Source organism: Marmota marmota, unplaced genomic scaffold (genome assembly GCF_001458135.2).
Source record: "Marmota marmota marmota unplaced genomic scaffold, marMar, whole genome shotgun sequence".
Taxonomy (NCBI): domain Eukaryota; kingdom Metazoa; phylum Chordata; class Mammalia; order Rodentia; family Sciuridae; genus Marmota; species Marmota marmota.
In genome coordinates, this window is record NW_026000005.1 from 25,728,625 (window position 1) to 25,741,049 (window position 12,425).

Here is a 12,425-nt window from a genome sequence, read left to right on the forward strand (position 1 = left end):
GTAAGTTCTACTTTATCTATGAATTTTATATCACACATCATCAGGGTCAGATTATTCTAAGTGTTACAAGAGAGCGTGTACTTACATTGGCACAAAGTTTGCACTGATCGCAATTTGAAGGCTGTTCTATACATGGAATTCTCAATATTATTAAGAATATCTGTAAAGAAAGCATGAAATATCATGGAAAAAGGAGTTTCACGATATAAAAACCATGTCCCAGAAAGGAATGTTAAAGATCATGTAACCATATATTATTTTGCAGGTGAAAAAATTAAAATGAAGAACTCTCCTTTCTACCTGAAAACAAAAAATAAGGGACTTATAGTATCCTATGGCTGCAAGTGACCCTAAAGAGTACTCTGCAAATCCACCAAAAAAGGAGTCCATCAAAAAGTGGGGCGTCAGCTCACTTTTTATATAAGAAGGCAAAGGCCTTGTGAAGCAAGACATACACACACACACACACAAAAAAAAAAAAAACCACCTATATATAGTATTTATAGCCATCTGATACTTTCGAAAGGGGCCAAAAAGGTACACTGATACATTGTTGATATGTTGATAGAACTGAAAAATAGTACAACCACTGTGGAAAGCAATGTGGAGATTTCTCAAAACACTAGGAATGGAACCACCATATGACCAAACTACACCACTCCCTGGTTTTTATCCAACAGAACTAAAATCAAAATACTATAATGAAACAGCACAATTCACAATAGCCAAATTATGAAACCAGTCTAGATGCCTGTCAATACATGAATGGATCAAGAAACTGTGGTATACATACACAATGGAGTTTTACTCAGTCATAAAGAAGAATAAAACAATGGCATTTGCTGGTAAATGAATAGAAATGGAAAACTAAATGCTAAGTGAAATAAGCCAGATTCAGAAAATCAAGGGTTGCATGTTTTCTCTTATATGTGGAAGCTAGAGCCAAATAGGAGAAAGGCAGTGATGGGGGTGATCAGACATCATAAACATATATGGAAAATCAGTGGAGTAGAAGATAGAGAATGAGAGGGAGGGAGGGAGGAAGGATGGGGAAGGGAGAAAATATGAAATGAAACTAACAGAATTATGTTCTATGCAAATGTGAAAGTACCAAAGGGAATTTTACTTTTATGTATATGTAAAAAAAATGTAGAAAGTACCAATCAAGAATAAATAAATAAAGGAGTGAAAGGAAAACCACTAGAGCTGGGGAATGAGAATGGGGGCGGGGGTGGGGAGAGGGGAAGAAAAGCCAGGTGGGGCAATGGGGGATTGAAATCAAATTCCTTGAATGTGTGATTTTGTCAAAATGGACCCAACCACTATGTATAACTATAATGCTGTAATGATAATAAAAAACTATGTAGAATATAAACTCAACTTTGCCACTATATTCCAGTTTTATTTGTACACATATTTTTATGCATAAGTAAAAATGACCAAAAGTTGTCTCAAGTATTTAGCAAGTATTTCTTGAGTTCTTCTATGACATGAGTATAGGTCCTTGAAATATTATTGTTAACTAAACAGATAAAAATTCTCACCTGTGAAGAGTTTAACCTTAGTTAACAGTAGGCATCTTTGGATTCAGGAATTATCAGTGTTTTTAGTTATTTTATACTTGTTGCTATTATCTAGATGGTCTATAAAAAGCATGTTTAAAAAAAATTTTTTTTTAGTTGTAGATGAACACAATACCTTTATTTATTTATTTATTTTTATGTGGTGCTGAGGATCGAACCCAGTATCTCACACATGCTAGGCAAGTGCTCTACCACTGAGCTACAGCCCCAGCCCAAAGCATGTTATTTTTATAATAAAAAAGAATCCTTAGTAGATCTTATTTCCAGTTCACACCACCATCATTGCTGTGATGGCTAGCAGTTGTGAGCACTTTCTAGGCACTGATAGGGAATTTTCCCATTTCACTGTGTGAAGGAGAGGAGAGAGCTCTGGAGCCAGTCCTGCCTAATTCTATTGTTTCTCTTTCTCTTTGGGGAAATTAATTTACTTTTTGATGTTCAGTTTCTTTCTCAGATAGATAGGGAATATAATACATCCCTCAAAGGGTATTTGCATGATTTAAACATTATTTCTAAATTGTTTCCCTTACTTTTCCATAGCTTATATCTTCAATCTTCCAAAATTTGATATCTCTTGAAGAGACATGTAAAGTCTCACAACAGAGCTTTTTGTTGTCTCCTAACAGAGTTTTTTTTTTTTTTGGTTGTTGTCTAAAACTGAAATAATCAGTCTTCACATCCAGCAAAATTAAAAACTATGAAGTAGAATTCATCATTTGATCATGTTATTTTTGATGTTTTTCAGCAACACTTTCAAAGGTCTTACACATTGATTGTTTAGTTTATTTTAGGAACTTAAAACTGCCTGTTCTATTCAATTATTGTTGGTATACATCAGTGGTCCTCAAAGTGTGTTTCTGGGCCAGCACCATCACTATTATCTGGGAACTTGTTAGAAATGCAAATTCTCACCAACTCTGTCCTGTAGAGGTGAGACTAAGCATGTTGCTTAAACAGGCCCTTGAAAACATGATATAAACTAAATCTGATGTAAACTATAGTTTGAAAACTACTGGAATGAAGGAAATTTCTTGATTTTAGTGCAATTGTCTTGGATCCAGTCAACTTGCAAGTGATTCTTAGGGATTATTTATATAGACAGTCATATCATCTGCAAAACCTGATATCACCTGTGAATGTTTGTGTTTGTGTGTGCATAGTTTGGAATTCCCAAATAGAAACAGCAGATAAATTTCAATCCACCACTCTGTGCCAAATCCAACCACTGGTACCAATTTAGGGCTATTTGAACAAGGTCTATCAAGGAGCCCTGGGCTTTTTTTGCAGCAGTGTGGAGAGGATAGCGATGGCTCTGATGTCCTATATTTTATTTGTTTGCTTCAGGGTAGCAGTGTATCTGTACTGATACCTAGAATTCTTGGGGGTTTCCTTCTCTATTACAACAGGGTTGTAAAAAGTACTATTTAACATATAATCAATATAAAGATTATTAATGAATTATTGTATCTTATTAGTCATTGAACTTCCATGTCTTTTTTACACTTGCAGCACATCTCAATTCAGACTAGCCATAGTTGGATTGCTCAATAGCCACATATGGCCAGCGGCTGCATACTGACAGCTCAGTTTTAGAGAATATGGGGAGGGGAAGCTGTTCAAGGTTCTGAAGAGGGCTTCAATTTTTGATTTTGCAGCTGGAGTCAGGGCTGCTAGTTGGGCTGAGCTAGAGATTTAGGAGTTGTTGGTGTTGGATTTGGGCAATACCATGTCCATTAATCAGACTGAATAGAACATACTTAGTGAAGAGAAAATTAGGCTAAGTAGCAACACCTTGATGAGCATGATCATCTAAGTAGTAGAGGAGGAAAGAGAAACCTAAGAGGACTGAGAAGGGAAAGACAAACGAGGATAGCAATTGATGAAATGCCAAGGAAGGTAAGTTTCAGAAAGTAGAGACAAGCCAAAGCTTCACTACCTGCTACCTGCAAGCTACAAGATCATCAACTGTGGGCTGAAAAGTGTCCTCCGTTTTTAATGGTTTACCTGATCTTTGGAAGTCTTTGCAAGAGCAGTTTCGGTGGAGTGAGGGGGATAAACAACAAATTGCAGAGGATTAAGCAATGAATGTAAGATGAAGAGAAAGCCTAAAATAGGCAACTTTTCCAAGATCTTTAATCTGAGAGCATCATAATGAAACAACATGTAAAATGAAAATTTGTTTTCAAAGGCAAGAGAGATGATTGAATGCATGTATAGGTCAAGGAGGAGGAGCCAGGAAAGGAATAAGCCTTGAAGGAAATAAAATACTTTCAAATGTAACCATGAGTTAATTGCCATAAAACTCAAGCAACTGGGAGTAAGTGGCCTGTGTGCTGGGAAAGTTTTGTGATTAGAAACACAGCCAGTCCTTTAACCTTTGCTAAGTGGACCCCAAGCAAAACTAAAATGAGGGACTACTAGGTGGACTTCATTAATTCAAATATCTGTGACAAGATCATTCATGGTTGTGGCCATATTATTTTGTTTCTATTCTTTTAGCAATGAGAACATTTAAAGATTGAAGACAATGTTTCCATGCCCATGTCTCTGTGTGTTTCAAGATCTAAGCTCTTTTTACTCCTTGGGGTGATCTAACAGTTGTTTTGAATTTAAGGATCCATTAATGAAGTCCACACCACTCAGGCCTTACTTACTATGAAGGGACAGACAGCCCCATTGAAGAACTTATCTGTAGTTTTCCTGGAGTGGGGAGAGAGGCTGAACCCTGGACAGAAGTTGGGATTGGGGGATATGGGGATGTTAGATATGGGCAATATCATGTTCACTAATCAGATTGTTTAGGTAGAATATATTTATTGAAGAGAAAATTAGTCTAAGTAACACTCTGAGGAACATAATCTTCTAAGTAGCAGAGGAAGAAAGAAACCTAAGAGGTTTCTCTTACTGTATGCATGCTAGTAGAAGGAATGATGATATGGCACAACCAGGGAGACCAGAGACCAGGGGTGGCAGAGTCTTCTGTGTGCAATCTTGCACAGAGCCCCATGTCTCCAAGACTCTAAAATCAAAGGCAAAAAGCAAGCAAGTGGCAGCCATGACAGATCAGCAATCAGATTGGGGCCTCTGTACAGGTGTTAAAGATAAAAACCTTAGAGGTTTCTGTCTGTCTCCAAAGGATGGTTCCTTCCCAAACTTAGTCTTAAGTTCACACTGAAGTACGATTTTACTTGATTTTGATTTGGAAAATGAACATTCAGTGTTGTGAGCAAAGTCCTCACTTTTATACATAAGAATATTGAGCTCCAAGCACTATGCCAAATCACTGAGGGAGGGTCACAGTGCTGAATCAGGACAGGCCCAACTTTAAGGAGACAGAGCATGCCACCATCTACTCCCTGAATGAACAGTTAGCCCTCTGTATCCCAAGTTTCTGTATCCATGCATTCAATCAGTTGAGGATTAAAAATATTTAAAAAATTAAACCTGTACTGAACACAGACTTTTCCCCTTACTATTAAACAATACACTCTGACAACCATTTACCCAGCAGTAATATTTCATTATGTATTCTGAGAGACCTAGAGATGATTTTCAGTATACAGAGAATGTGTAGAGGTTACATAAAAATATTAAGAACACTTTACATAGAGGCCTTGAACATTTGCAGATTTGCATACCTGTAGGGGATCTTCAGACCAATCTCCTGTGGATAGCAAGGGAAAACTAGCTGTATAATGATTCAGCAACCGATATCATGAGTCAAAGACACTTACATAAGGTGAATGTAGGCTATGCACCTATATTCCCACTTAAAGAAGAGATCCTGTTCCAGGCCCCTCTACTTCTGTTCTTTTATTTCCAAGTGCAAACATATCCAAGAACCCACAGTTCACTGTACATCTTTTGCTATTCAATATTTCCTTGTTTTAAAAAATTCTTAGTTTTCAGAGAAAACTCCAATGTTAAAGAATGGGAGAGGTCAGAAACCTCTTTGGAAATATGCATAATAGTGTGGAAATAATTGACAACATGTGATGCCCAGCATTATTTGTTCGTCTGGAAATTGTCCAATTTTTGTGCCCCAGTTTCTCCCAGATGCACTAAGTGGATACAGGGAATCAGTAAACCAGGGTTTCTGCAGGTTCCCAGATGCAGCTCTTGGTGGAGGAGCAGCTCTGTAGCTGCCTGCCATCTGGCCCATCACTCCTGTCAAGTGATGCTTTGCAGTGTCATCTGATGAAGTTATGCAGCGTAACCTGGCAAGCTGTTCGATGTGGAAAATGAATGTGTATCCCAGGTGAGCTGCCGGCAGCCCTGTTTCTACTAGGCTTCATTGTTAAAAACTTCTTTTCTGGCAGTGTGAGAAAACTCAAGAAAGGAAGACATTGCTGGATGCATCAGGCCCTAAGTTATGAACAAAGTAGTTTTAGATGCTTGAAGACATAATAACATAAACTGCATGTGTGTTTCTTAGAAGCAATTTGGGAAACGTCTTTGCTTCCAGCAATCCTCACTTTTGCTTAGCTAGATCATTATGTTCATTTCTTACAGATGAATGTAGTGAGATCTCTTTCAACTGTCCATCATCTAGTTGGAGGGTCCAGAAATAGATACTTTAGGTCAGTGGCCTTCCCAGCGTGGTCCCAGACAAGCAGCATTGGCATTGCACAGGAACTTGTTAGAAATGAACCTTCCCAGTCTGTACCCTAATCCTACTGAATCAAACTCGACAGGGGGTCTCCAGCATTTTAACAAATCCTCCAATGATTTGAGAAACACTGCTTTAGGGAGAGAAAAATTGAGCTTTGAACAGATTACCTGCTGTTTTGTGTTGGGTTTACTAGTAGGAGGGCTCCAATTTGGGAAACCCCAAAATAATTTGACTCATAATGTTGTTTTCAATAAATATCTTGAAATTATACAGAATTTTATATCAATCAACTAAAGTTAACAATCTGTATTAGCTAGGAGAAAGTGGTTGCAAATAGTTCCAGAAATAAAAATGTCACAGACTAGTCATGGGCTTAACTTTCAATACAGAGATGTAGGGAGAAAGAAGAATTAGTTTCTCCATATTCGTTTATCAAATATTCATAGAGTGACAGCTGTGGGAACTTTGCACTCATGTTGTACTGTGAACTTAATCTTCCCATAAAACTATCTCAAGTGATGTCATTTAAATAGCAAACTATGAAGATAAATTTTAAAAAGACACTTTTGTGTATTTGAATAGCAATTTAAAACATAATTATGGGATGTGAAAACTTTTGTCAAATTAGTTTTGGTGCTTCAGAGACAACAGACTAAATACTTTTCAATCCATTATGAATTTCTATTTAGAAAAGAGAGAAACTCACTTTACTCAACTAATAACTTCTTTATTAGGCAAAACATTTGCTGTGTGCCTACTCTTCTACTCTCAGAGGTCTGAGGGTACATCTGCCCCTCAATTTTTAATTTACAAACTATGTTCAGAAACTTGACAATAATACTCACCTTTTTTATCAGGGTCCATTTCACGAATTTCCTGAATACCAGATGGCAGGATGGTCCTTGTAACTAGAAATGAACCGATATGTATGCAGAAGGTTTTGAAATGGAGGAATGAGCAGGGGAGAACAAGAAGCCAATTAAAGGAATCATTTTATCCATGGAACAGGGGGACTGGGAAATCTCTTAAGGAGATGAAAAGGAGAATATAAGGTAGAGGCTTCTTATACTGGCCACACTTTTCATAAAACTGAAAATAGCTCCTGAGACTAATACTATCAACACCAGAACTTTTGAGGCATTATCATTTAAAAAATAGACTATATTCTAATTTAAGAAAATTTAAATTTGCTTAAATTTTAAGAACAAAAATTGAAACTCAATTATTTGCATGTCAAATTAGACTTATGCTAAATTAGTCTATATATAAAATTTCTAACCAATACTATTTATCACATATATATCCAAATATTCACATTTATGTGTTTCTACATAGAATTCAGCCAGTATTTTAACAAAAACAGTCAATTAGCTACCTTGTTAATAACTTCTAATGTTGTAACATTGTTCAAAGCATATCCTTTGACAATGAGTTATTCTACAAGAAAGCCTTTCCAAGAAAATGCCATTGCATTTGTTGACATCACATTTGAAAACTGGTTTTAAAAGTTGGTACCCACCCTCCCAAAAAGTTACGCAATAATTAAATTTAAACAGTATTCTCTCTCCAATGAATCAATGAATGAATGAACAAATTATTTGGGTATATAAATATTATTTTACATGGAGAGAAACTAAAGCAAACACTGATTACATTACTTTTCGAAAAATATGATAGCAATAGTGGAAATCAGAGATTGCCAAAATCTAGGCAGTTTCCAAATATATTTAAGTATGATCTGTTTTGAAAAGTTGTAGCAAAAGAAATAAGGTCAGCACTGTCCTTGGAATACAAATGCTATCTGGTTGCTTCCTGAGGTCTCCAGGTGACACCGAAGGGTCAACCTCCTGTCCAGTCAGTATAGCTGGAGATGGCTCTGCCATGTCCTTACCTTTCTTAGTTTTCCTGGGGAAGCATTTGAGTCAAACTTTCTGCATAAATGACTCAGCAGTTCTGAAAGAGGGAAAAGCTGGGTAATTGCAGACTCAGATGTGGTCTTTCCATGTAGAGGTTTTTTTTTTTGTTTGTTCTGACTGCCCCACAGTCGCATGTAAAACCGTGATGTGTGAAGTTGCACTATTCCTAAAGGCTTGCTCAAGTGCATTCATTAGTAATAGAGATCTTGAATAATTTAAGGCCACCTGTACATCTCTGTTTCAAAGGGCCATTTCTGTTTTAGTTTGTAGGAGAGGAAAATAAAACATGTTCTGGGTGTTGTTGAGAGCGGGGTTTACCATCTCTGTATTCCAGGTAACGGCAACCTTACAAACAAACCCAGAAAAGAGTTACATATGAATGGAATCTAACTCATTTTATTAATTCTTTCATAAATACAGAGGTATGATTCCACATTTAAAAAAGGTACTAAATAGATAAGTCTTCAAAAGGATAATTACAATTTGTGATTGAATGCATATTCTCTCTTAAGTTTTGAGTATAACCCCAAATATCTTATTTCTAAAATAGTTCACATTAAAAAAAAATAACACTTTCTAACTCTACTAGAATTTTTGAAAAGGGCATCACATGAACCTAACATATCAGAACTTTACCATTAACATTTTCAGGCTGCTGAAGAGGTAGGAAATCAATTTTGATTTATCTTTCAAAATTATTTGAACCTCCAGCTGAGACATTATACTCCAAGAGCAATATATAGTCCCAACTAATATGCTTAAAACAACTGTAAGTGGATACAAATCTACTCTAGAATGTCCCATAACAAAAATCACCTTGAATGGGGCTGGGGTTGTGGCTCAGCGGTTGAGCATTTGCCTTGCATGGGTGGAGCACTGGGTTTGATCTTCAGCACGACATAAAAATAAATAAAACAAAGATATATATTATAAAATGTGAAAAAAAGAAAATAACCTTGATCTATGTATATGAAGTTGAAGAACAGTCAATTTACTATTTTCTTCTTGAAAAGTATTAGCATCACACTGTTGGCCTCTTAAAAACAAAAACTTGGGACGTTTTACAAATGAAAATTGATGAGTAATGGGGCAAGAATAGGATCAAGTGGAGGGGAAAACAACTGATCATTTATGCCAATCATACTGGCCTCCTGTAAACAGATAAGACAAAAATCTAGGAGGAGAGCAAATCTATTTTGTACAAAAATCTACATCTGGTTGAATGCTGCAGACTCAAAGTTGAAATAACATTTAGAAGTTTTAGATTACGTTGTAACTGTATCAAGACATACCATAATATCTGAGGTATGAACAATAGAAGGAGGCTTGAAATTTTTTTTTTTTTTTGAATGTCATGTTCAGATTTGAGCAAAGCTCTAGCACTGACTAATTCTGTTGAGTCAAGAATCTTGTACCAGGGGGTTTGGGGATGTAGCTCAGCTGTAGAATCTTGCTTAAAAAAAAATTTTAAAAGTTGTCCAGAGTTCCAATTAAATCTTACAAGGGCTTGATCTAAGATTATCCCTATGAAAAATGTTGAATTTATGAAGAATGGATTTTGAAACTTTGAAAATGGTTAACTTCTCAAATAAAAGTATCAATATCCAAAAAAAGAGTTCCAATTAAATAACATAATTAAATAGAGAAGTGTTCTAAATATTTAAATATAGAATGAACTAGGATACAATGAAATGTAACTTGGGAAAATGGACAGTTGCTAGCCCTGAGCTTTTAGCCTGGCTGAACTTGGGACAGGCTTAGAGAAAAGATCTGAAGACTTGTTTCACTTACTTCTGTTAACTGGAAACTTATTGTTACTGTTGCATCCTCTGGTTCAAGTTCTGACAAATGTAGTCACATTAAAACATCCCCTCCTCTCTCCACTCTTGACCTTCTCTCTTCTCCTCAGGATTACAAATAAAACAGTTATTATAATTTTGCCTCCAAAATGACTGATAAGGTGGCATTTTTTTCTAACATGGTCCTACTGTTACTGGTAATCGAGTCTTTTTTTTTCAATGTAATATTTTGATATTTAAAAGAAGAGTTATGTGAAAACAAGAGAACTTAAATTATCAGATTTTATTTAGTACGCCAATACAATTTATCCTGGTAATAAATTAATATGTAGTTATCAAAATGTTTGTGCTATCCAAGAAAAATGCTTTTTAATGTATAAAGTATATGCAGATCCTTCAAACAGCCGACTTAATTTTCAAACTCAGAAGTGTGGTAACATCGCTGATAAAAATTGGGAGTTTTCCTGAATTCATGATTCATAAGTTTTGAGTTTATCAAGGTTTCAATTGCCCTTTCCATTCTGGCAATTGCCCACACCTGAAATGAGAACTGATAGCTGAAAACGTTCTGATCCCATCTCTTATACCTGTACAGGTGAGGGATCCACTGGCCTGAACTCAAGACCCCAGAGCTAATCAGACAGAGATTGCATTAAATCAGTTCACAGAGGTGCTCCACAAATGTCTGTGGGGCTAAATAAGGCACAAGCATCACTCAGAACTCCAATCATACCTGAAAAACCTTGGTTTTACTTTCTGCTTACTATAGAATTAATTCCTGGTATGTTCTGTTGTAGTTCTCAAACTTAAACAACACAGTTGCTTTAAAACAAAATCATTCCTATTATTGCAGCATTATCAACAATCACTGACTGCCAATGCTGTTTGTATTTCTTTTCTCCTGGGATGTTTGAACTTGGGCAAATTTTTTTCCTGTTCTATGCTCACAGTAGACCCTCACCAAGGATGTCTGTTCTTGCTTNAAAAATATATCTTTTAAACTAAGAAATCCTAATGACTGAGGTAGATGATGCTGTTATCAGATACTGAATTAGGTTTAAGGTATAAGGGAAAGAAAGCACTGATGTAAAATTATCTTCATTTAAATTCAGATGGATAATTAAGAATGCTTCCGATTCAACATTCTAAACATGAAATCCAGGTATGACCTATCTGGTGCTCACTTTTCTATTTGAAGATGAACTCAGCAGTTGGTGAAAAGATCCAAACGCTAACAGAATGGCAAACCACAAAACAGTTGTCCCCGTGAAAAAAATCAGTTACTCTGCGTTTGATATTTCCACCTGGGCTCATTCTCAACTGTTCAGGATGTGGATTCCTGAAGGTTTCTTCAGCATTTAACTAATTCTTTGTTGGATGAAGGGGCCGGGACTGTTTCTCCACACATAAATTGATCTTTGTCATAAATCACTTTTATAATGAGAGAGCAGCTAGGACACGTTGCCACGTCTTCCCCATTCTCCAAATCTTCCTTGGTGATGGAAAAGTTATCCCCACATGGACAGGGGTAGAAATACGTTTCGGAGTCCTCGTCATGTTGGAAGTCCTCCATCTCCACCTCGACGTGAAACACTGCCTTGGGTTCGTTGGGGCCGGCAGAGGGCAGATGCCCCAGCCGTCTGACAACGCCTCTGTTGGTCTAACTTCCCGAAAGGCGGCTGGGCGGTAATTGAGTCTTTACCTTCTGAAACAGCTCCACCTTGAGGAAGCCAGGAGGAATAGGGTTCAATCTTCCTCTGCAATCTCAACTTGGCCTGGTTTAGACATACAAATTCCACACCAGCCAGAAACTGGGCCACTGTCCTTATTGTGCATGATTGTTTGAGGCTGCCAGGGTTTTGTTCATGCTCTGATAGATCCTTACGCGTGAACATGTTAAGATCATAACTTCTGAGAGAGAAAGTGTAGCCTTGATACATTATACCTAAAAATATGTAGGTAGCCCCTTATGCAAATGCCAGGATAATTTTATGTATATATTTACATATGTGATGAACAATTTCAGAGGAAAATTTAAATAGCTAAAATTAACTTAAGAAAAAATAGAAAACCAATACCAAGGAAGATATCTCAAATGAACTAAAAATATAATGTTCTGAGCCCAGATAATTCCCTGTGTCAAGCCTTTTAGCTTTAAAATACACAGATTCTTAAGCTATGAAAATTGTTATGAAGCCAGCACAACACAATGCTGAAATAAAGCATTATAATTTCTCTCTAGTTCATAATATTTTCATAAAAATTGTGGGCCAATGTTATTTATAATATACGTAACAGATTCCTAAACAAAGAACCTAGAAACCATACATTAAAAGACCAACTAAAATACCGATCCAATTGAGTCAGATTTATTCTAGGGACAAAAGCAAGGATGCTTGACATTTGAGGATTAATAACATAATGTAATGTATTGATAGGTCCCCAAAGGGAAATCAAGTGATAATTTCAGTTGACATTGTAAAGGAATCTGAGAGTTATTTAAAAAATTAATTGG

General features: G+C 36.3%; 2 protein-coding genes across 2 annotated transcripts in view; both read right to left on the reverse strand.

Moving 5' to 3' along the window:
* Positions 1 to 7,059, reverse strand: part of Dytn (dystrotelin) — a 55,768-nt gene extending 48,709 nt beyond the window's left edge. The window contains 2 exon segments of the mRNA XM_015480983.2: positions 86 to 160; positions 7,041 to 7,059. Coding sequence (XP_015336469.2) covers positions 86 to 160; positions 7,041 to 7,059 — 94 coding nt within the window.
* A 3,845-nt stretch (positions 7,060 to 10,904) lies between these two features.
* On the reverse strand, positions 10,905 to 11,805 carry LOC107138375 (DPH3 homolog). Its single transcript, XM_015480984.2, has 2 exons — positions 11,701 to 11,805; positions 10,905 to 11,570 (listed from the first exon to the last, which is right to left on the reverse strand). Exons 1-2 carry the CDS (start codon positions 11,803 to 11,805, stop codon positions 11,262 to 11,264), a joined length of 414 nt encoding a protein of 137 aa, XP_015336470.1. The 3' UTR covers positions 10,905 to 11,261.
* Positions 11,806 to 12,425: the final 620 nt, after the last annotated feature.

What these genes read in the sequence shown, in the direction of transcription:
- LOC107138375 (XM_015480984.2), bottom strand. Translation starts at nt 11,805, where the DNA reads ATGTTCACGCGTAAGGATCTATCAGAGCATGAACAAAACCCTGGCAGC. An exon ending in TTCTGGCTGGTGTGGAATTT is followed by an intron (nt 11,571 to 11,700) that starts GTATGTCTAAAC and finishes TCGGGAAGTTAG; the next exon opens with ACCAACAGAGGCGTTGTCAG.